Here is a 25,660-nt window from a genome sequence, read left to right as displayed (position 1 = left end):
ACTAATTTACTAGGAGACGCAACATCAAAGATGTTGATGGTATGACTGAACAAATAAGCACAGCAGAAAGTAAAAGGAGTGAAAAATACTATCAATCTAGACCTGTGGAAAAACACAGAATTGAAGATATTTCTTATCTATAGATGCTGAGAAACTCAGACAGGAAATAATAGGAAATGCTCTATCTCACTTCATGAATACCAAACATCTGTCACAACTTTGTTATGTCCAAGTAAGAAAAACTGATGGAGATATTTTTCAAATATCCTTAAGAATGCCATGTAAGCCTTTTTATTTCTTTTTGAGACAGAGTATCCCTATGTTGCCCTCAGTGCAGTGGCATCACAGCTCACAGCAACCTCCAACTCTTGAGCTTAAGTGATTCTCTTGCCTCAGCCTCCCAAGTAGCTGGGACTACAGGCGCCCACCACAACCCCTGGCTAGTTTTTATTATAGTTCTCATTGTTATTGTTTTTTAGATGGCCAGGGCTGGGTTTGAACCCACCACCCTCAGTGTATATGGCTGGCGCCATAACCACTGTGCTATGGGTGCCAAGCCACCCATGTAAGCCTTTTTTTTGGAGACAAAGTCTCACTTTGTCACCCTCGGTAGAGTGCTGTGATGTCACAGCTCACAGCAACCTCAAACTCTTGGGCTTAAGCGATTCTCTTGCCTCAGCCTCCCAAGTAGCTGGGACTACAGGCACCTGCCACAACACCTGGCTATTTTTTGGTTGTGGTTGTCATTGTTGTTTGGCAGGCAGGGGCTGGATTTGACCCCGCCAGCTCCAGTGTATGTGGCTAGTACTCTAGCTGCTGAGCTACAGGCGCCAAGCCATGTAAGCCTTTTCAATAATCAAAATGTAAGATGCAATTTGCTTGTATGAAAGAAACATTTTATGCCAAAACTGTGATAAACTATTAACTAGGGTATTCAATTATCTATGAGGTAAAGGTAAAGCAGCAGTAATTTAAAGAAAGTGATATAAATGCGGGGGGGGGGAATATCTATCTGATTAAAAGAAGAAAATACTCACTATTTGAGGTGTCTTCTTTCTCTGTTTGTGTCCCCCAATTTTTTAATATTTTTTTTTCATCAAGTTCTTGCAAAGCTTTCATGATTGGTACATCTGAGGTTTCTCTTTGGTTTTTCATCGACAAGCTTGTTGGTAAACTTCCAGGTGAAGAATCCTTTTCCGGAGGGGAATGGTACCTTAAATAATAATTGTAAGACATACAGTGCTGGGAACTGTATGTCCCAGCATGCAGTATGTCCTCCAAACACACTTGTTGAAAAGCCCTTCATTGTTATGGTATTTGGAGGCAGGGCCTTGGGGAGCTAATTAGGGGCCATGAGGGTGATGGGATTAGTGCCCTAACAAAAAGAAGAGACATAAAAGCTCTCTAGGGGGACACACCAAAGGAAGGCCATGTGAGGAAATAACCAGGAAAAGGGTCCTCACAGAGAACTCAGCCAATGCCAGCACCCTGATCTTGTACTTCTAGCCTCCAAAACTGAAGAGATAAATGTTAGTTGTTTATGTGCTGTTTACCAGCACAGTGGTTATGGCACCAGCCACATACACCGAGGGTGGCAGGTTCAAACCCAGCCCAGACTAGCTAAACAACAATGACAACTGCAACAAAAAAATAGCCAGGTGTTGTGGCCAGAGCCCATAGTTCCAGCTATTTGGGAGGGTGGGGCAAGAGAATTACTTGAACCCAAGAGTTTGAGGTTGCTCTGAGCTGTGACGTCACAGCACTACCAAGGGCAACATAGTGAGACTGTCTCAACAACAACAAAAAAAGTTAGTTGTTTAAGAAGCCCAGTCTATGGTAATTTCTTAAAGCAGCCTAAGCCAAGACACATAGTTTACTGGGATTGTTTAGGAGATTAACATGAGAATTGACAATTATACTCCACAATGAATATGTATGCTTCACAACACAAATTAAAATTGAACCTGCATACAGTACTTTCCAATCCTAGCAACATCCTAGAGCATAGAGAAATATGTGTGTGGCACCCTGGAGTAATGGCTGAGGTTGCTTACAGAGGCTCAGGCTATCCAGAGGGTGAGAGGACCAACACCTCATCCTAACTGTAAGCCCCATACTGTGTCACTGAGCACCACACGGAACCTATGCAGAGCTCATGAAAGTATATACCCCAAAAGTACCAGCCTTTCAAAGTAAAATAAAAATTAGGTCATCAACATGAAGGTATTAAAGAAGCAAAGAGATGGTTCCTGAATATTTAAAGGCAATTGAAATCTCAAACAAAACAAAACATTTCTAAACATAATCTTTGGCAAAGTTGTCTTACCCAGGGACACAGGTTTCTTCCAGCTGGTCATTTACTCTACTGTCTGAGATGTCCAAAGGCTGGCCAGTAAAAATGGAATACTCTGCACCTGGAATTAGCCACTTGCGCCTGCTGACGTCTGAAGTTGCAAGCGTGCTATTGGAAAGAGAAACATCTGGGCAGCTGCAAGGTCCACCTTCAATTCAGACTGCACATGTAAGTAAAACACTCTTCTCTCAAACTTTTACATATTTGTGCATTTATTTATTTATTTATTTTTGAGACAGAGTCTTACTATGTCACCCTCGGTAGAGTACCGTGGTGTCACAGCTCACAGTAACCACAAACTCTTGGGCTTACGCGATTCTCTTGCCTCAGCCTCCCAAGTAGCTGGGACTACAGGCTGCCACAATGCCTGGCTATTTTTGCTGTTGTTGTTGTCATTGTTTAGCAGGCCTGGGCCAGGTTGGAACCCAACAGCCCCGGTGCATGTGGTCAGTGCCCTAACTGAGCTACAGGCACTGAGTCTATTTGTGCAGTAATTTAAAAACCACATGTAAAAATGTATTTTAGATACAACAGACCATAGGTGACACTTCCCTACACTGACCATCTTCAAGTTGACCTTATTTTCACATGCACCACATGTGCATATTATTATCCTAGGCCTAGGTCCTTATGTTGACCACCTCTGTACGTTGCCTAGTTTGTTACAGACCCTTGGGTGGTCAACTTACAGAGGTTCTACTGTATATGAATTCTATTTTATGGTTTTAAGATTCAACTAAATTGTTATTTTAAGTTTCTGTTACTCCTGAATATTTCAGAATCCAGTTAAGATTCAGGTACTCCAGGCTGTGAACATCCTCCAGCTGCCTCCTACTGCGCTACACGCCACTTATACCCCAACAGGAGCTGAGGGACATGACTCAGGACTGCCCTTCTTGGTTCCTTCAAACCAGCACCACCCGACGTAACTTTCTGCGAAGTCTGCACTGTCCAGTAAGTCACATGGTGCTACTGAACACATGAAACGTGTCTAGCGAAACTGAAGAACCGATATTTAAATGTCATTTAATTTTTTTTGTAAAATGTTATTTAATTTTAACAGTGAAAGTTATTAGTATCAAAATGGAGTCACTAATGTCAAAATCACAAAATGGAGCCAGAAGGCCTTGAAAGACAAGGCCTCACACACATATGCCTATTATGGAAACTATGTAAGAATTTCTCAAAACCACACTATTCTAGATAAGCCACTTGCACAAGAATACTTTACTCAAAAGGGCTATCTTCATCAACAAGCTAACACCAGCTCCTGCGACAAGCCCCAGGAACCAGTGGTTTTTGTTTGCAAAAGCCTACATGGGCTTATCTTTAAAAACTTGCCCTTCACCGGGTACAGAGGCTCACACCCGTAATCCTAGTACTCTGGGGTGCCAAGGCAGGTTGATTGCCAGGGCTTCAGTTTGACACTAGGCTGAGCAAAAGTGAGACCCCATCTCTACTAAAAAAAAAAAAAAAAAGAAAAATTAGCCGGGCATTGTGGCAGGCACCTGTACTCCTAGCTACTTTGGAAGCTGAGGAAAGAAGAATACTCAAACCCAGGAGTTTGATGTTGCTGTGAGCTATGATGTGAGGGCAGTCTACCCAGGTGACAGAGTGAGACTCTTGTCTCAAAACAATAAAAAGAAAACAAAAAAAAGCTTCCCCTCTGCAACCCCTTTGGATTTGCCTATGGTTTGCCATAGCACACATACCCCAGACTGCAATCTCCTACTATCCCCAAGTACACTCTTTGCTTTGGAGAAAGTTTCTCTCTCTGTAGCTCATTTTAGGTTAACATGATTAATTTTAACAGTCCCATGTGGCTGTGGGTACAACTATTGAACAATGCTGTCCAGACCATTACTTGTCCCCTGATTTTATGAAACCCCTGCTCATCTGAGGCTCACACCATGTTTACCCTGTTCACTTTCTAGACTTTAGAATCTGTGTCATGTCCTCCATATCTACTCTTTCTGTCATTCTATGCAACTTCACAAGCTGCCCTTGACCTCTGTCCAGTTCTGTGACTCTCCACTCTTCCTCAGCCAACTACCTCAAAGGTACTCACTGGACTTGAACACCAGAGAACGTACCTCCCTTTAGGAAGCCAACAATCTCAAGATTCTGTTTCTGTTCTCCCACTGCATGCACTCAAGCATGGGCACAGCCGTAAGCCCAGGAACCTTGGCTCCGGGCATTCTGTTTATCACCCACCTACCTGCACTGGCTCCTCTTTGCCCACTTTGAAGTCCACACTCATGATGATTACTAATTGTCTTATTGCCTTAACTCCTTTCCTCTCTCACCTTTCTTTTTCTTTCTTTTTATTTTTTTGAAACAGAGTCTCACTTTGTTGCCCTGGCTAGAGTGCCATGACAGCATAGCTCATAGTAACCTCAAACTCTTGGGTTTGACCAATCCTCTTGCCTCAGCCTCCCAAGTAGCTGAGCCTATAGACATATGACACTACACATGGCTAGTTTTTCTGTTTTTAGTAGAGAGGGGATATCCCTCTTGCTCAGGCCTATCTACAACTCCTGAGCTCACGTAATCCACCCACCTTGGCGTCCCAGAGTGCTATGATTACAGGTCTAAGCCACTATGCCTGGCCTTTCTTTTTTTAAGGCTAGTCAACTGAGGCTGTCTGAGTTCTGAGTAGAGAAGGAAGAAATCTGTAACTGCTCTCTTCTCATCTTTTTTTTTTTTTTTTTTTTTTTTTTGTAGAGACAGAGTCTCACTTTACCACCCTCGGTAGAGTGCCATGACGTCACAGGACTCACAGCAACCTCCAGTTCTCGGGCTTACGTGATTCTCCCGCCTCAGCCTCCTGAGCAGCTGGGACCACAGGCGCCCGCCACAACGCCCGGCTTTTTTTTGTTGCAGTTTGGCTGGGGCTGGGTTCAAACCCACCACCTTTGGTATATGGGGCTGGCACCCTACTCACTGAGCCACAGGCACCGCCCACTCCTCTCACCTTTCATCACACCTGTCTGCAGCAAAACCTAGGCCTGGCCGACTATAATTGTACTGCATGGCTATACCCCTATAGCTAAGCGCTGCTGGAAAAAGTCACCCAGCTGTGTAGACTCATGGCCATCTCAGGTGGACACCCCAAAGTGGCTGACCAGGTGCCTTCCTGTAATCAATGAGCTCTGGATTCTCCAAATAGGACTACCTTACACCTGTCTACCCAACCCCCACCAGACCTCCCAGCCCATGTTCACTATCAGGTGAAACCATTTGACTGAACTTTAAGAAAAGTTCAGGCACAGTGGCTCATGCCTGTAATTCTAGCATTCTGGGAGGCCAAGGCAGTTGGATAGCCTGAGCTCAGGAGTTTGAGACCAGCCTGAGCAAACAGAGACCCCATGTCTACTAAAAATAGAAAAACTAGCCAGGTGTTATGGCAGGCACATATACTCCCAGATACTCAGAGTAAGGCTGAGACAAGAGGATTACTTGAGCCCAGAAGTTTGAGGTTGCTATGAGCTATGATGCCATAGCACTCAATCCCAGGGCAACTAATACTGTCACAAAAAAAAAAAAAAAAGTTCATGAAGAAGACAACTCTTCTGTCCCTTTTCACAACCACATAGTATAAGAGCTCTCTTATCCACATTTACTTAGAGAGTAATCCCAGTTACTCGTTTCTTCAATTTTTAAATATTTCAAGCCTCTCAGAAAATGACAAAGAATTACAACAAGCACCAACTCATCCATTCCCAGTTTTAACAGATGCTAAGATCTTCCATACTTGTTTTTAATTGTAAGACATGACATTTTAAGGCATAATGTACGTTTTTTAAAGTTGCTTTCTACTCAACTTTATATTTAAGATTTATCTCTGTTAATACATATAGTTCCATCATTTTAATCATTTATCTTCAGTATGAATATACTTATCCTTTCCTTTGGTTTGTGGATGTGTGGTTTCTAATACATCACCTTTCAACAATGCTAAAATTAACATATGTAAGAATTTCTCTCAAGCAAATATCTAAAAATCGAACTGTGGAATTTGGGGCATGCACATCGTCATTCTTTCTGGATATTGCTAAGTAAGTCCACAGATGAGCTGAAACAATTTTCAGTCAACTCCGAGAGTTCCTATTTATTTGTGTATCTTCGCCAAACTTCAGAATAATGAGAGTTTTTTGAGACAGAGGTTTGCTCTGTCACTGAGGCTAGTGTGCAGTGGTATCACTACAACCTCCACCTCTGGGGCTCCAGCAAGCAATCTTCCTGCTTCAACCTCCCAAGTAACTGAAACCACAGGCAGGTGCCACCAAGCCCAGCTAATTTTTTTTATATTTTGTAGAGACCAGGTCTCATCATCACCCAGGCTGGTCCTGAACTCCTGATCTCAAGCAGTCCTCTGGCCTTAGCCTCCCAAAGTGCTCAGATTACACAATTGAGCCAATGCTCCTGACCTGAATGACCAGATTTTAAGTTTAGTCTATTTAATGGTGTAAAGAGTATCCTATCATTTAATTTACATTTTTCTGATTATTCTTGACAATGAGGACGATTTTTTTTTTATTTTTTGAGAGAGTCTCACTTTGTCGCCTTTGATATAATGCCGTGGCATCATAGCTCACTTTTGGGCTCAAGTGAACCTCTTGTCTCAGGCTCCAAAGTAGGTGGGACTAGGCACCCCACACAATGCCCATTATGTTTTAGAGACAGAGTCTTGCTCTTGCTCAGTCTGGTCTTGAACCCATGAGCTCAAGCAATCTACCTGCCTTGGCCTCGCAGAGTGCTTGGGATTACAAGCATGAGCCACCAGCACTTTTTCATTTTTATTAGCCATTTAGGTTTCTTTTTCTGTGATCTACTTGTTCATATTCTTTTACCATTTTTCTACTGAGAAGCTTGTCTTTTCCTTATCAATTTGTAAGAGCTCTTTCATATTATGGATGTTCATCCTTTATTCACTCCTGTTCATTTTAAAAATATAAAATACCTCAATCACACATGGACATACAGGTTAATAGTCATGCACTGACCATGCAGCTTTATAAAGCTGTGTTTCTTTGTTATATTTCCTTTGGATTTTTATAACAAATAGGCAACACTATACATATACAACTAACCTCCCTAATGACCTCTTCAATCTTTCTGTCCTCCTCAAAAGCAATGGTTTATACAAAATATGCATGTAGCTGTTCACCACATGAGGTCATAGTGAAAGGGTGGTCGCCTACATGCAAAGAGGAGACCCTTTATCAGATACTGGCCCTGCTGGCAACCTGACCTTGGACTTCTGGTCCCCAGAACTGTAAGCAAATAAATTTCTGTTTAAACCACCAAAAATAAAAATAAAAAAGATGTACAGATTGAAAAGAAAAAAAAATAAAAATAAAAATTATATATATACACACACATATATGCATGTAGCATTCCCAGGCATGTTTTTATACTTTTACTACATTTGTATGAGTCCATAAGAGATGCAGAACCATTTAACAAGCTAAATATATAGTATCCTATTTCTTCTACAACCAGTTTTTTGTTGTTCCATATTATGTTTTTAATATTAATCCATGTTGACAGTCTAGTTCAGGGGTTAACAAATTTTCTCTGTATATGGCCAAATATTTTAGATTTTATGGGCTAGACATATCTATTATAACTACTCAACTTTACTGTTGTCACACAAAAGTAGCAATAAACATATGTAAATGAATACACTTGTTTATGCATTAGTTAAGAAAACTATTAATGAACATCGAAATTTGAATTGCATATAATTTTTATGTGTCACGAAATATTTTTTGATTTTTTTCCCATACATTTAAAAATATAGACACCATTGTTTACTGAGGGGCCTTACCCAAAAGGGCAGTTCCGGCTGGATGTGGCCTTCAGGATAGTCTGCCAACCCCTGCCCTACACTGTGCACTACCACCTACCAAGCATATGCATCAGTGTATCACAATAGTATCCTTTTTTTTTTCTTCAAGATAGAGTCTCACTATGTTGCTGTAGAGTGCGGTGGAGTACAGCTCACAGCAACCTCAAATTCTTGGGCTTAAGTGATTCTCTTGTTTCAGTCTCCCATGTAGCTGGGACTACAGGTGCCCACCACAACATCCAGCTATTTTTTTGTTGCAGTTGGCTAGCTGGCCCAGGCCAGGTTCAAACCCGTGACCTTTGGTGTATGTGGCTGGCTCTGTATACACTGTGCTTCAGCCGCTGAGCTACAATGGTATCCATTTTGCAGCTACTAGACATTCAGGTTCTTGTCACTAACTCCCATGTGATCTGAATGGGTTTCTATCACTCTACCCAAAATGTTCTCTTCCAGGTCATCAACAGCCTCTAGGTTGCAAAGACCTTTCAGTCTTCACCTTGATCTCTCAGTGGCATTGTGATATGATACCTACATTGGTTTTTATCCACAGTTCCTGGCTCATAACTTCCATAGCCCTTGTAACAGTAAACAGAACCTCTTTCTCTAAACTTTTCCTGCCCTATTACCAGCCCATAGCAGTACTTTAATCTGATTGTGAGTCATAAGATTCTCATCTCTGAGGGGGTCTTGCCCCATACCCTGCAGGAAGGAATATCATACAAAGAGGCCAAAAGAATCTGGACAGACAGACCTTGCTGGGCTTAGATCCTATCTCTTTTGTGCAGCCACATTTCAAAATGGTTGTCCATGCTTGAATGATGCCTATCCAAAGAAGTCCCCATAAAGTGGCCCATAGTGGGCCAGGTGTGGTGGTTTGTGCCTGTAATCCTAGTACTTTAGGAGGCCAAGGCAAGAGGATCACTTAAGGCCAGGAGCTTGAAACCAGCCTGGACAACATGGCAAGACTCCTTCTCTACAAAATAAATAAATAAATAAACTAATCAAGTATGCTAGTGCATGCCTATACACCCAGCTACTCAGGAGGCTGAGGCAGGAAGACTGCTTGAGCACAGGAGTTGGAGGTTACAGTGAGCTATGATGACATCACTGTACTCTAGCCCAGGCAACAGAGATCCTGTCTTTACAAATAAATAAAAGGCCCAAAGTGTCTGAGTTGGGGGGCAGTCTTGGACATCAAGCCCTTAACCTGTGGGATATGACACTGTCTCCGGAGAGATAACATCAGAATTGAACTGGCAGACACCCACTTGGTGTCTGCCACAGGATTGCTTCCTTACTTCCTTACTGATGGGGAGAAATACCCACACATTTTGGGGTCATAGAATTCTTCTGTGCTGATTATTGTGTTGGTATGAGAGCACAGGAAAAACTCAGTTTGAGTTCTTCCATTACACCCTGGTGACTGCTTCAGTTTTCCCCGTTTCCCAGCAGCTTTTTCTCAGATGCCTTTGGCAAGTCTTAATACCCAATAGAAAAATGCTGGGGTTCCTGTCCTAGGCCCACTTCACACTAAACATGTTCAATTTCAATCCGTCCTGTAGATTTAAGCTGTCTAAAAGTAGATGATTCCAAAATTTATAGCTCCAGATATTTCTAAGCTCCAAACTCAAATTTATAATTGCCTATTTGATTTCCACTTGGAATCCACATGAATCTCTAACAAATATATTCAAAATGGAAATTCTGATCTCTTCTCTACTTCAATATGTGGCGCCTTTAGCTGTGCAGATAGAAACCAAAGAGTTGCCAGGCACAGTGGCTCACACCTATAATCCCAGCACTTGGAAGACCAAGGTGGGTGGATTGCCTGAGCTCAGGCAATTACCTGAGACCAGCCTGAGCCAGAGGAAGACCCCACCTCTAAAAAACAGCCAGGCACTGTGGTGGGCACCTGTAGTCCCAGCTACTTGGGAGGCTGAGGCAAGAGGATCACTTGAACCAAGAGTTGGAGGTTGCTGTGAGTTAAGACACCACGGCACTCTACCAAGGATGACCAACTGAGACTCTGTCTCAAAAAAAACAAAACAAACAACAACAAAAAAACCCCAATGAGTTATTCTGACACCTCTCTTTCTTAACTTGCCATCCAATTCACAACCATGTTCTGGGGATGCTACCTTCAGTGCCTTTCTCAAATCCTTCTCTTTTGTCCATCACCATGTTGACACCATCTCTCTCTTAGCACTGCAATAGCCTGGTCTTTTCTCCTTCCACTCTTTTCTTCTCCATCTGCTTATGGCAAGTACATTTGGAAAAGTGAAAATCAGATGACATTGTTTTAATATATAAAAATCTTCAAAGGCAGGCGGCGCCTGTGGCTCAGTGAGTAGGGCGCCGGCCCCATATGCCGAGGGTGGCGGGTTCAAACCCAGCCCCGGCCAAACTGCAACAAAAAAATAGCCGGGCGTTGTGGCGGGCGCCTGTAGTCCCAGCTGCTCGGGAGGCTGAGGCAAGAGAATCGCGTAAGCCCAAGAGTTAGAGGTTGCTGTGAGCCGTGTGACGCCACGGCACTCTACCCGAGGGCGGTACAGTGAGACTCTGTCTCTACAAAAAAAAAAAAAAAAAATCTTCAAAGGCTTCCCAGCAGACTAGGGTAAAATTTGAACTCTTGATTATGGCTTAGGAAGTTGTTTGTTTTTTTTTTAGAGACAGAGTCACATTTTGTCACCCTCGGTAGAGTGCCATGGCATCACAGCTCACAGCAACCCCCAGCTCTTGGGCTTAGGCGATTCTCTTGCCTCAGCCTCCCAAGTAGCTGGGACTACAGGAGTCCGCCACAATGCCTGGCTATTTTTTTTATTGTTGCAGTTTGGTCGGGACTGGATTTGAACCACCACCCTCGGTATATGGGGCCGGGGCCCTACTCACTGAGCCATAGGCACTGCCCAGGGCTTAGAAAGTTTTATGACCAATCTCTGATTTCATCTAGAAGCACTTTACCTCTTGCCAGAAATATTCAGGCCATACCAGCCTCCCTTAGGTTTTTCGCTCATGCCAAGCTCCTCTTCACCTCAGGACTCAGCAAGGCTAAGTCCTCTGTAGGGAACATCCTTCCATCATTCACACCCTACCTTCTGCTCCAGCAACTCTACACATAGTTGGCCCCTCTGCTCACATGTCACCTCCAAAGAAATACATTCCTCAAACCCCAACCTCAAGCCTCTCCTTTGTTCTCTCAAAAGTGTAATTTCTTTTTTTTTTTTTTTGTAGAGACAGAGTCTCACTGTACCGCCCTCGGGTAGAGTGCCGTGGCGTCACACGGCTCACAGCAACCTCTAACTCTTGGGCTTATGTGATTCTCTTGCCTCAGCCTCCCGAGCAGCCGGGACTACAGGCGCCCACCACAACGCCAGGCTATTTTTTTTGTTGTTGTTGTTACAGTTTGGCCGAGGCTGGGTTTGAACCCGCCACCCTCGGCATATGGGGCCAGCGCCCTAGTCACTGAGCCACAGGCGCCGCCCTAAAAAGTGTAATTTCAGTTGACATATTTTTTCTTTAAGTCAAAGGGTTATGTTCTATGAAGATTAATTACAAAGATATAGAAAAAGTTTTCATTTGACAATTACAACTTGGAAAGGTTAAAAATTACAATTTAAAATCACTTCTTTCTGGTAAATAACTATTATAAAGTTGTAATTTATTAATACTCTTAATTTACACAAAATTATAATAAAAACCAGTTCTAATATGAAAAAAATTTATTCTGTAGAGTTATCATAAAGATAATGCTCTGAGATTATAGCAAAGCTAATTCTGAAAGACCTAAAATAACTAAAAGAAAACACATACACCTAACAAAGATCCATCTTCACCGGTCTTTCCATCAACATGGGAATAAAATGTCTAGAATTTCAGAGCTAACGACCTCTTGAGATGTTCTAGCCCAGTGTCCTTGTTTTTACCAAAACTAAGCTCCAAAAGAAGTAAATGACTTGGCCTCCAGGCATCAAAGAACAAAATACATTCCAAGTTTCCTTATTCCCAACTTAATTCTACTGTATTTCTTCATTTTGGCAAATGCCTCTGCATAAATGTGTTCATGATAGCCAATAATTAAAATATTTTCACACATCTAAATTCTATAATCACATTTAACCCTGACTATTTTGTGATTTAGACAGATGAGCTTCTCATTTTAATAAAACTATGCACCACTTCTAGTTTATTTATAGAGATTAAATAACTTACTTGGCATGCAAAGGTCTCATGGGAGTTTTAGAGTTATGACGAAGGTTTAACATATTTTCATGCTCCACTTGCTTGACCTGAGCTTCAAGTTTTGAAATCATTCTAATTCAAAAGAAATGATACAGTAAGTATATTTCAACAAATTTAAATATACCTCAACTAAAAATTATTTAACAGACCCTCCTAGAAAAGAGGTGATGAAGAGTTGACATCTTACGCAAACCTCTTCCATAATAAAACACCACCATTAAACTTAAAAAAGCTGAACAAAATCAGGAAAAATAGAAAAAGCAGGGTGGTGCCTGTGGCTCAAGGAGTATGGTGCCTGCCCCATATACTGGGGGGGGGGGGGGCGGGGTTCAAGCCTGGCCCCAACCGAAACTGCAAAAAAAAGAAAGAAAAAGCAAAGCAAATACATTAAAATCTACAAAGGAATAGAGTATTTCATACACTGAAACTGAAGGAAAAGTGAACAAATGTACTTATATAAAAATTTTTAAATAAATTTGAATACAAATAAACATATACTTAAGTTGAAATAAAATTCAAGTACCAAATCACATTCTATCTTTTTTTTTTTTTTTTTTTTTTTTTTTGAGAGTCTCACTTTGTCTCCCTCAGTTGAATGCCATGCTATAGCTCAAACTCTTGGGCTCAAGCAATTCTCTTGCCTCAGCCTCCTTAGTAGCTGGGACTATAGGCACCTGCCACAATGCCCGGCTATGTTTAGAGATGGGGTCTTGCTCTGGCTCAGGCTGGTCTCGAACCTGTGAGTTCAGGCAATTCACCCACCTCGGCCTCCCAGAGTGCTAGGATTACAGGTGTGAGCCCCTGGGCCCAGTCTACATTCTATCGTGTTTAACTCTGATATGTATATATTCAGGAATACAAAGTATAATAGGTAGCATTTTAAAAAGAGAAAGCAACTGAACTTCCAAAAACAGCTATTATAAGGAACTTCCTAATTTTTTTTTTTTTTTTAAGAGACAGAGTCTCACTTTATGGCCCTCGGTAGAGTGCCGTGGCGTCACACAGCTCACAGCAACCTCCAACTCCCGGGCTTAAGCGATTCTCCTGCCTCAGCCTCCCGAGCAGCTGGGACTACAGGCGCCCGCCACAACGCCCGGCTATTTTTTTGTTGCAGTTTGGCCGGGGCTGGGTTTGTACCCGCCACCCTCGGCATATGGGGCCGGCGCCCTACTCACTGAGCCACAGGCGCCGCCCCGCCCAGCTATTTTTTTGATTGCAGATCAGCCGGGGCCAGGTTCAAACCTGCCACCCTCGGTATATGGGGCCGGCACCCCACCGACTGAGCCACAGGCGCCGCCCGGAACTTCCTAATTTTTAAAAGAGGCAGAGGCTGGCAGCGCCTGTGGCTCAAGGAGTAGGGCGCCGGTCCCATATGCCAGAGGTGGTGGGTTCAAACCCAGTCCTGGCCAAAAATCACAAAAAAAAAAAATAAATAAAAAAAAATAAATAAATAAAAGAGGCAGAGGCTAAAATATCCCCAACTATATTCTCAATCAATAGAATGTCATGTTCAGAATAAAAGCCTATTTTCAAGTTTACCAACAGATAATAACTACTCTAGCCAAATAGCTGTTTTGCAGATATCCCGGCATTCCTTCTAACGCTTACACTTTGTGTTATGTTTATTTTTATTTTTTTAATTTTTTGCAGTTTTTGGCGGGGCGGGGTTTGAACCTGCCACCTCTGGTATATGGGGCCAGCGCACTACTCCTTTGAGCCACAAGCACCACCCTTTTTCTTTCTTTTTGAGACAGAGTCTCATTCTGTCACTCTAGGTAGGGTGCTGTGCTGTCACAGCTTGCAGCAACCTCAAACTCCTGGGCTCAAGCAATCCTCCTGCCCCAGCCTCCTGAGTAGCTGTGACTATAGGTGCCCACCATGACCCATGGATAGTTTTTCTATACTTAGTAGAGATGGGGTCTCACTCTAGCTCAGGCTGGTCTCAAACTCCTGAGCTCAAAGGATCCACCTGCCTCAGTCTTCCAGAGTGCTAGAGTGACAGGCCTGAGCCACCATGCCTGGTCTAGCATAGTATTTTCTTTTTGGAACTCAATAATTCAGTGAACTAGACTGCTTCTTAAAGTTCTTTCCAATGGTGAAATATCATTTAGATTTTACCTATACTGAGAAAATACATAACATCTGGGGAAATGCACATGTCTGACACACAACTATCTAGCCAGGGGTCCTCAAACTTTTTAAACAGGGGGCCAGTTCACTGTCCCTCAGACCGTTGGAGGGCCGGACTATAGTTTAAAAAAACACTATGAAAAAATTCCTATGCACACTGCACATATCTTATTTTGAAGTAAAAAAACAAAATGGGAACAAATACAATCACACCGCCTCATGTGGCCCGCGGGCCGTAGTTTGAGGACCCCTGATAGACATTCTAGTCACTTGAAGATCCTGTTAGAAGGCACATGCAGTGGTATTCTAGTAGTCCCAGATACTCAGGAGGTGGAGGCTGAGGCTGAGGCTAGAGGATCTCTTAAGGCCGGGAGTTAACGGGTAGCTTGGACAACATATTGAGACCCTGCCTCTTTGAAAATACAAACAAAAAGGAATCTTGTTTGGCTAAAATCAAATGTACTTCTCCGTCAGGGAAATATAGGATAAAACTAATTCTCAAACTGCTTAAAAATCCTTAAGAAAGGGTGGCACCTGTGGCTCAAGGAGTAGGGTGCCGGTCCCATATGCCGGAGGTGGCGGGTTCAAACCTAGCCCCGGCCAAAAATAGAAAAAAAAAAAAAAAAAATCCTTAAGAAAAACTTCTTTTCCATCACTTTCAATACACATAGAAGTACAATTAGAGGTATTTGACCATTAGAAAGATTTTACCTTTTCAAATCAGAAATCTGAGTATGTGCATCAAGCAATTTATTCTCAGTTGTATTTAATGTATCCTATGGAAATAAGGGAAAAATTTAGGTAATGGAAGACAAACATTAAAATGAATACTTTTATTTTAAAAATGCATCAAACAAAACTCATCTATGCCTAAACCAGATAGCTATAAATTACTCAGCAAGTATGGCATCAGCTGTAGAGCCAGTACAGATAATTTCAAGGAAAACAAAAGAAAACCATGGACTATACAAGTAGCTCTGTGTAAGTCTCTTGTGCAGTAGATGTAGCCCATTATGCTTTGCTTAATTAGACACAATCCTATGTTAAGATGAACATATTTTAATCACAAACTTGCCTAAAAGCTCAGTAGAATAAATACAGTAAAATCTCCATAGTTGACATGTCCCTACACTGACCACCTCCTTAGGTTGACCTAATTTTCACAGACCAGATTATGCGCCATATATACATGTCAGTACAGTAGGCCCAGCTCCTTACATTGACCACCTGCATGTGTTGACCCGTTTGTTACAGTCCCTTGGGTGGTCAAATTATAGAGGTTCTGCCATACTTTCAAATGATGTACTATGCTCCTGAACCCTCAGAACTTTCAGCTGCCTAGCTATGCAGATCTTCTCACTAACCTTAAATAATCACAGCCCTGCACTTCATGCACTAGAAATACTTGAACCCCACTTACAGCATTATTGTAGTGTTTCAGGAAACTCAAATATGCATTTCCCAAAGAATTCAAACATGATCAATAAACAATCCCACAAAAAGCTACTGTTTTGATATTTAAAACTTTATATTTAAACAATTATTTGCATCTATATGGTACCCTATACTCTTCTAAACAATTGTCTCTCAAATGGAACATTCAATAAAATTTGATTAATGAATCTAATAAAATGTGTGAGATAACATAAGGCAGATATTTGAAAATAAGCATATTAAAACAGAAAAGATAATGGCACAGTGTGGCGACTCACACCTGTAGTCCCAGCTCTCTGGGAGGCCAAGGCAGGAGGATCCCTTGAGCTCAGGAGTTCAAGACCAACCTGAGCAAGAGCAAGATCCCATCTCTACTAAAAATAGAAAAACTAGCCAGGCATGGTAGCAAGCACCTATATTCCCAGGGGAGGCTGAGACAAGAGGATTGCTTGAGCCCAGGAGTTTGAGGTTGCTGTGAGCTATGATGCCAAGGCGCTCCATCCAGGGCAACAGAGTGAGACTCAGTCTCATAAAATAAAAAAACAGAAAGGGCTCCGCTCCCATAGTTCAGTGGTTAGGGTACCGGCCACCATGCACCGGGCTGGTGGGTTCAAACTGGCCCAAACCTGCTAAACAAACAAACAACAAAAAAATAGCCAGGTGTTGTGGCAAGGGCATGTAATCCCAGCTACAAGGGAGGCTGAAACAAGAGAACTGCTTGAGCCCAGGAGTTGGAGGTTGCTGTGAGCTGTGACGCCGAGGCACTCTACCGAGAGAGACCTAAGAATTCTGTCTCAAAAATAAATAAATAAATAAAACAGAAAGGATAAGCAAGTAGTTTAGTTCCAATGGCTACAAGGAGGGGGAGAAAGAAGAGAAAGGAGGCAGAGGAAGAAGGGTAAGATCTCTTGATCCCTACTCCAATATGTTTGCCCCCATGTAAAACCTAGAACACAAGCACCCATTACCTTTACTCGTCCATGTTCTTTTCCAAGGGACTCATATTCTTCTAATAGCTACAAGGAAAAACAAAGAATTATGGCACAAAATTAAACATTATTCTATTAACTGAGGGACAGTCTACAAAATGACTATACCCATCAAAAATGCCGATGTTATGGGCGGCGCCTGTGGCTCAGTCTGTAAGGCGCCGGCCCCATATACCGAGGGTGGCGGGTTCAAACCCGGCCCCAGCCAAACTGCAACCAAAAAATAGACGGGCGTTGTGGCAGGCGCCTGTAGTCCCAGCTACTCGGGAGGCTGAGGCAAGAGAATCGCTTAAGCCCAGGAGTTGGAGGTTGCTGTGAGCTGTGTGAGGCCACGGCACTCTACCGAGGGCCATAAAGTGAGACTCTGTCTCTACAAAAAAAAAAAAAAAAAAAATGCCGATGTTATGAAAGAGAAAGGTTAACTCAGAATTGGTCAGTATGTATAAAGGGAACAGGACAATTCCTGAGGTTAATCTTGAAAGTTTTCTGTAAGTTTGAAAGTATTTCAAAATAAAAACTAAGACAAAATACTTTAATATTAATGCCCTTTAAATTATTTTGACTAAAATTTATTTGCATTGTTCTTTTATGAATTATTGCATATTACTTTTTGCTAAGGACTGTTCAGAAGACAAGTGAGAAGACACAAGAGAAACCCAAGAATATGGGAGGAAGGGAAACAAAGGCAATAAAGAGAAAATGACTAAGAAAAAGTCTTCAAACCACCAGAGCCTGGCTAGTAGGTCCCAGGCAAGAGAATAGAACATTTCTTTGGGAAAACTGAACTACTCCAGAGAAAAAGACCTCTACATATTCACATCTAAAGGTCCCCCTGACAAAATGGCTGGTGCATCATTTTACAACCATCTGTAAGTGAAGGCTATCAGGTCCCGTCCACATACCCAGAGTCTTTCAATAACTTTTTATTGCCTCACTTCTAAATGTCAGCCTGTAAAAGAACCAACATTTCAAAAACAGCATTCGATATGAAACTTCAAATCAAAACAGAGGAACTAATGGATTAAAACTAAAGAACAGTCAAAAGAAAGGCATAATACCAAAGAAGTAAAAATATTATATTTATAAAACAAAAAAGCTGGTTGGACATAGTGGCTCACACCTATAATGTCAGCACTTTGGGAAGCCAAACAGGAAGATTGTTTGTTCTCCACCAAAAAAAAAAAAAAAAAAAGAAAGAAAGAAAAATTTTTTTTTTTTTTTTTTTTTTTTTTGAGATAGTCTCACTTTGTTGCCCTGGCTAGAGTGCCATGGCATCATCGTAGCTCACAGCAACCTCAAACCTCTTAGGTTCAAGCAATCATCTTGTCTCAGCCTCTTGAAAAGCTAGGACTATAGCCACCCACCACAATGCCTAGCTAGTTGTTTTTTTTCTGACACAGAGTCTCACTTTGTTGCCCTTGGTAGAGTTCCGTGGTGTCATAGCTCATAGCAACCTCAATTTCCTGGGCTCAAGCGATCCTCTTGCCTCAGCCTCCTAAGTAGCTGGGACTGCAGATGCCTAACATGACACTCAACTATTTTTTTTTAGAGACAGGGACTTGCTTTTGCTCAAGCTGGTCTCAAACTCCTGAGCTCAAGCAATCTGCCTACCTTGGCCTCGCAGAATACTAGGATTACAGACGTGAGCCATTGCACCTGGCTAACTTTTCTATTTTTTAATAGAGATGGGGTTTCACTCTTGCTCAAGTGGGTCTTGAACTCCTGAGCTCAGGCAATCTACCTATCTCAGCTTCCCAGAGTGCTAGGACCACAGGCATGAGCCAATGTGCTGGCCTTCACAAAATTTTTTTTTTTTTAATATTAGCCGTGTGGTGGTTAAGTGTCTATAGCCCCAACTACTCGAGCGTCTGAGGCAGGAGGATCACTTGAGCCCAAAAATATGAGTTACAGTGAGCTATGGTAACACCACTGTGCTCCAGCCAGGGCAACCGAAAAAGACTCCATCTAAAAAAAGAAAAGAAGGAAAAGCTATTTTAAAAAATAAGCAATAAGGCCAAACGTGGTGGCTCACGACTCTGGGAGGCCAAGGCAGTGGATTACCTGAGCTCACGACATCGAGACCCCATCTCTAAAAACAGCTAGGCATTGTGGTAGGCACCTATAGTCCCAGCTTCTTGGGAGGCTGAGACAAGAGAATCATTTAAATCCAAGAATTTGAGGTTGCTGTGAGCTAAGATGCCATGGCACTCTACCGAGGGTGACAAAGTGAAACTCTATCTCAAAAACAAACAAAAAAAAGCAATCAATTTGCGAAACTTGGTAAATGTAGAATGTAAATGTTTTGGCACAGTAACTGAGATAACGCCGGAAAGGCTATGTTAACCACTGTGATAAAAATGTGTCAAATGGTTTATGAAGTGAGTGTATGATGCCCCATAATCATATCATTGTATACAGTTATGATTAAATAAAAAAAAAAGGCAATCAGAATAGAGAGAGCTCTTAAAAACTAAAAATAATGAAGAAAAAAAATATAAGATAGGCCAGGTGGCTCAGATCTATAATCCTAGCACTTTGGGAGGCCAAGGCGGGTAGATCACCAGAGTTGAGGAATTCAAGACCAGCTTCTAAAAATAAAGAAAAACTAGCCAGGTGTTGTGGTGGGCACCTGCAGTCCCAGCTACTTGGGAGGCTGAGGCAAGAACATCGCTTGAGCCCAAGAGTTTGAGGTTGCTATGAACTTTATGATGTCACGGCACTCTACTGAGGGCAACAAAGTGAGACTGTCTCAAAAAAAAAAAAAAAAAAAACCAGAAAATAAAGAATAAAGAGGCCATGAGAAAAACATAAGTTTTAAACAATCAACTCAGGAAATGCAACTTCTCATGTTTAAAGTTCCAGAAAATCTGAACAGAGAAAACAGAAGTAGGATGTTAATAGAGAGATTGGAAGAAGGTGTGCCCCAAAATAATGCACGAAACAAGTCTTATATCAAGGCATATTGTTACAAAATTCCACAATACCAAAGATAAAAAGATGCTAAAAATTTTTTCTTCAGAAGAAAAAGAAACCATATCCAAAAGGAATGAGAGGTCGGGCATGGTGGTTCACGCCTGTAATCCTAGCACTTGGAAGGCCGAGGTGGGTGGATTGCCTGAGCTCATGGGTTCAAGACCAACCTGAGCAAGAGCAAGACCCCATCTCTAAAAATAGAAAGGCGTTATGACGGGTGCCTATAGTCCCAGCTCCTAGGGAGGCTGAGGCAACACGATCATTTAAGCCCAAGAGTTTGAGGTTGCTGTGAGAAGCTATCGCACCACAGCACTCTACCAAGGACGACAAAGTGAGACTCTGTCTCCCAAAAAAAAAAAAAGGGAATGAGAAACCTGATTATTAAATGCAGTATGTAATCCTTCACTGGACTCTGGACTAAAAACCAAAACATGAAACTTTTTTTTTTTTTTTTAAGAGTTTTGTTTTGTCACCCTCGGTAGAGTGCTGTGGCGGTCACAGCTCACAGCAACCTCCAGCTCTTAGGCGTAGACAATTCTCTTGCCTCAGCCTCCAGAGTAGCTGGGACTACAGGCACCCGCCACAGTGCCTGGCTATTTTTTTGTTGCAGTTTGGCCAGGGCGGGGTTCGAACCCGCCACCCTCAGTATATGGGGCTGGCGCCCTACCCACTGAGCCATAGGCACTGCCCAAAATGAAACATCTATAAAGGACTGTAGACAACTAGGGAAATCTAAATACAGACAGACTATAAATTAGATATTAGTATTATATCTATGTTCAGTTTCTTTAGGGTGAAAATTCTATTGAGATTATGTAGAAGAATGTTCCTGCTCGTCGATGATACTGCCTGTTGAAGTATTTAAGCGTAAATAATCACTGTGGATGTCATTTACTCTCAAATTACTCTAGCAAAAGAAAAAACTTTGTATCTCTGTAAAGGCATAAAACATATGTGATAAATAAAATATGCTCTCAATCTGATTTATGGCATACTATCCTGACAGAGCCACAGATAGCTTCCAAGCTGACCTGCTAGACACAGAAAAGCATAGGAGTAACACCACTGTTTTATTTTTTATTTTTTTTGGCCGGGGCTGGGTTTGAACCCGCCACCTCCGGTATATGGGACCGGCGCCCTACTCCTTGAGCCACAGGCGCCGCCCAACACCACTGTTTTAAAACTCTGACTTCTTGTTGCAAGATAAGACCTAACCAACTTCATCAGGAGCACATGTATTTGTAATTGTGTCAAAGTTATATAAAACTAAAACCTGGGAAAAGTCACCATAGTAAGAGAACAATATCTAAATAAATTACATCTAGCCAGCCATGACATTAAGTTGCCATTAGTCGTTACTTATGTCCTTTTTTCTTTCCTTTTTTTGAGACAGAGTCTCACTATGCTGCCCTCAGTAGAGTGTCATGGTGTCACAGCTCACAGCAACCTCAAACTCTCAGGCTTAAGTGATTCCGTTGCCTCAACCTCCAAGTAGCTGGGACTACAGGCACCCACCACAGCACGCGGCTATTTTCTTGTTGCAGTTGTTATTGTTGTTTGGCTGGCCCAGGTGAGGCTCGAACCTGCCAGGTGTATGTGGTTGACTCCCATAACCATTGTGCTACGGGCACCAAGCCTTACTTACATCTTGAAACATTTTGTTCTCTTGTTTTAATCTAGCTTCTTTATTGTCTGAGAGTTTGTAAGCATTCTCAAATGCTTCTTCTAAATCCTGCAGTCTAGACTTTAGTCGAATGATCGTATTGTCTTTTTCTTTATTACTTGTTCTCATTTCCTCAATTCGTTCCTGCAAAATTTTGGAGGCATTGCTGGCTGCACAGAAGCGTTCTCTCAAATCATTCTAAAAATAAAGACAAACATATTAAACTATGTTAAATGAAATATACATGTCTCAAAAATGTTGGCAACTGTTGGCATTAAAATATAAAATAAAATACACAAATGGAAGTGAACCAATTTAATGTTTTGTTATAGCCTAGGCTAGAGAGTCTAGAAAGGATCATTCTACTAGAATAACAGCTCCGTGAAATTATCATAGGTAGACAGAAAATTGACAACCAAGCACAATGGCTCATGCCTGTAATCCTAGTATTCTGGGAGGCCCAGGAGGGTAGATTGTCTGAGCTCCAGAATTCGAGATCAGTGTGAACCAGAGCAAAACCTTGTCTCTAAAAAATAGCCAAGTGTTGTAGTGGGTGCCTATAGTCCCAGCTACTTGGGAGGCTGAGACTAGAGAATCGCTTGAGCCCAAGAGTTTGAGTTTGCTGTGAGCTGTGATGCCAGGGGACTCTACCGAGGGTGATAAAGTGAAACTCTGTTCAAAAAAAAAAAACCAGATATTGGGCGGCGCCTGTGGCTCAGTCAGTAAGGCGCCGGCCCCATATACCGAGGGTGGCGGGTTCAAACCCAGCCCCGGCTAAACTGCAGGTAAAAAAATGGCCAGGCGTTGTGGCGGGCACCTGTAGTCCCAGCTACTCGGGAGGCTGAGGCAAAAGAATCGCTTAGGTCCAGGAGTTGGAGGTTGCTGTGGGCTGTGTGAGGCCACGGCACTCTACCGAGGGCCATAAAGTGAGACTCTGTCTCTACAAAAAAAAAAAAAAAAACAGATATTAAAAATGAAACTTACGGATTTTGAGAAACTGACCCTTAAAAGACTATATTTTACACCAAAAGACTGGGAATAACATGAGTCATAAAGATCTTTGTTCAAGTACTCTGCAAGGCTGAGAAGGGAGAACTGTTTGAGCTCAGGGGTTCAAGACCAGCCTGAGCTAGAGCGAGAGACACTGTCACTACTAAAAACGGAAAAATTATCTTGGCATTGTGGTGGGTTCCTGTAGTCCCAGCTACCCAAGACACTGAAGCAAGAGGACTGTTCAAGCCTAAGAGTTTGATGATGCTGTGAGCTATAATGCCGTACCGCTCTACCCAGCATGACAGAGTGAGACTGTCTCAGAATCCTCAAAGTATTCAAATTAGACCATCATTTGATCCTGTGATTCCATTAGCATCTTACATTCCTAACCTAGATGGAATGTAGGTTGAAACACATTCTTCTTGCAGTTTTGTTCTTTTTTGGTTTTTTTGGCCGGGGCTGGGTTTGAACCCACCACCTCCAGCATATGGGGCCGGCGCCCTACTCCTTTGAGCCACAGGTGCCGCCCAAAACACATTCTTCTTGGTAGAGTATCACAAGAATGGAAAAGCAAGTATCCAACATACTTAATACTGATATGAAGCCAGCAGAGAATCTAATACATGCCCAGATAAGAGAAAAACTCAATTGAACTGAAGTTAAGGGGAAGGAGGGCAGAGGAAGGGGATCAGTGTGTTCCCACTTAATGGGCACAATGTAATAATATATGGCGCACCTCTTAGGTACGGGATACAACTACAAGAGGGACTCTACCTAACAAATGCAAATATATATATATATTTTTTTTTTTTTGTAGAGACAGAGTCTCACTTGATGGCCCTCGGTAGAGTGCCGTGGCCTCACACAGCCCACAGCAACCTCCAACTCCTGGTCTTAAGCGATTCTCTTGCCTCAGCCTCCCGAGCAGCTGGGACTACAGGCGCCCGCCACAACGCCCGGCTATTTTTTTTGTTGTTGTTGTTACAGTTTGGCCGGGGCTGGGCTTGAACCCACCACCCTCGGTATATGGGGCCGGTGCCCTACCGACTGAGCCACAGGCGCCGCCCACAAATGCAAATATTAATACCTAGTAGTTTGAACCCTCACACTAATCTGAAATTTTAAAATAAAATCTTTGATCAATGGGCAGCTCCTGTGGCTCAAGGAGTAGGGCGCTGACCCCATATGCCAGAGTGGCAGGTTCAAACCTAGTCCTGGCCAAAAACTGCAAAAAAAAAAAAAAAAAAAAAAAATCTTTGTTCAAAATGAAAGAAAAAGTTATGTGGAGAAGAATAAAACTTGGTAGTGCATGAAAAAAGTAATGTAAGAATAAAAGTTTGGCCAGGCACAGTGACTCACCTATAAACCTAAACCTCTGGGAGGCCAAGGCAGGTGGATTTTCTGAGCTCACTGGTTTGAGACCAGCCTGAGCAAGAGCGAGACCTTGTCTCTAAAAATAGCTGGGTATTATGATGGGCACCTATAGACCCAGTTACTCAGGAGGCTGAGACAAGAGAATCACTTGAGCCCAAGAGTTTGAGGTAGCTATGAACTGTAACACCATGGCATTCTACCAGGGGCAACAAAGTGAGACTCTGTCTCAAAAAAAAAAAAAAGAATAGAAGGTTATGTACTTCTATTTATATATGCAAGAAAACTAAAAACATATGCACTGAAACATTCATAACAGGTATCAGTCATAATAGCCAAAAAGTTGGAACAACCCAAACATCTATCACCTGGATAAACAAAACATGGTCTACCATGCAATGAAATATTAGTTAACCATAAAAAACAATGAAAAACTGATATAGCCAACATGAACAAACCCTAAAAACATTATGCTAAGTGAAAGAAGCCAGACACAAAAGGCTACAAAATGCATGATTCTATTTATATCAATGTCCAGAATAGGCACATCCACAGAGACAAAGTTGTTAGTGGCTAGGGGGAGAGAGCATGTGGAAGGATTGCTAAGGGGTGTTTATGAGTTTCTTTTTTTTTTTTTTTTTTTTTTTTGACAATTTAGCTCAATTTTAATAAAAATGTTTCCCAAGCATTATTTTGACCAGATACCCAGGTTTAACATTGACAGTGTCCATTTATATAACCACACTTGAAGTTGTTAAGTACTTAACCATTTTCTAATATTAGCCTATTTTCTATACTGCTTATTCACATATATGCCCATTGACAAATGGAATGTCTGTTTACATTTATTGATTTGTGAGTGTTTCTGGAAAACTGCAGTATGTGTGAAGACCAATTTCCATGCTGGCATTGCATGCATCCAAATATTAATAATGCACAGAGGCACAGAATTAGAGCAACAAGAGAGCATATTCAAACACTAGCACACCCCATTCTCCTTTTTATTACTTGTTTTGCTTAGTACTTTTTAAAACAAAAGAATCCCAAATTCAATGTTCAACTGCCAAAGGAAGAGTAACAGTAGGGCACATACTTAGGGCTGGAATGAAATTTTAAGCACTAGCTGGCGCAAAACAGTAACATTGGTTTATATATATTTATATATGTATGTATATTATATAAATATATATATAAACTACTTTGAAAAGTATGGCAAGATTGATATCCCACTTCTGACACATCATTTGGGCCGTGCCTGTGGCTCAAGGAGTAGGGCGCCGGTCCCATATGCCAGAGGTGGCGGGTTCAAACCCAGCCCTGGCCAAAAAAAAAAACCACAAAAAAAAATATATATATATGGCAAGATTGAAACCATAGAAGTTATGGAAGACAGGCAGAGTGGAAAAAAGAGAGGATTTGCTTTTGTAACTTTTGATGATCATGATACTGTTGATAAAATTGTTGTTCAGAAATACCACACTATTAATGGGCATAATTGTGAAGTGAAAAAGGCCCTTTCTAAACAAGAGATGCAGTCTGCTGGATCACAATGTTCATATATATATATATTTATATATGTATGTATATTATGATCTTAACTCTTCTCAACCAGGGACTTTCAAACAAATTGATAACTCACATCAACATGATTTAGATTGAAA

At 41.8% G+C, this 25,660-nt stretch overlaps 1 protein-coding gene across 5 annotated transcripts in view; it reads right to left on the bottom strand.

The window, feature by feature from the left end:
• Nucleotides 1-25,660, bottom strand: part of MPHOSPH9 (M-phase phosphoprotein 9) — a 71,131-nt gene that overhangs the window by 8,627 nt on the left and 36,844 nt on the right. For all 5 annotated transcript variants that reach the window (XM_053587919.1, XM_053587920.1, XM_053587921.1 and 2 more), the window contains 6 exons: nt 21,618-21,833; nt 16,979-17,026; nt 15,288-15,352; nt 12,417-12,518; nt 2,327-2,461; nt 1,038-1,213 (listed from right to left, as the gene is read on the bottom strand). In XM_053587919.1, coding sequence (XP_053443894.1) covers nt 1,038-1,213; nt 2,327-2,461; nt 12,417-12,518; nt 15,288-15,352; nt 16,979-17,026; nt 21,618-21,833 — 742 coding nt within the window. The remainder of the gene's footprint in view (nt 1-1,037; nt 1,214-2,326; nt 2,462-12,416; nt 12,519-15,287; nt 15,353-16,978; nt 17,027-21,617; nt 21,834-25,660) is intronic.

Source organism: Nycticebus coucang, chromosome 4 (genome assembly GCF_027406575.1).
Source record: "Nycticebus coucang isolate mNycCou1 chromosome 4, mNycCou1.pri, whole genome shotgun sequence".
NCBI classification, from domain to species: Eukaryota; Metazoa; Chordata; class Mammalia; order Primates; family Lorisidae; genus Nycticebus; species Nycticebus coucang.
The sequence above is the reverse complement of the archived record's forward strand: the minus strand, read 5'-3'. Positions and strand labels throughout refer to the sequence as shown.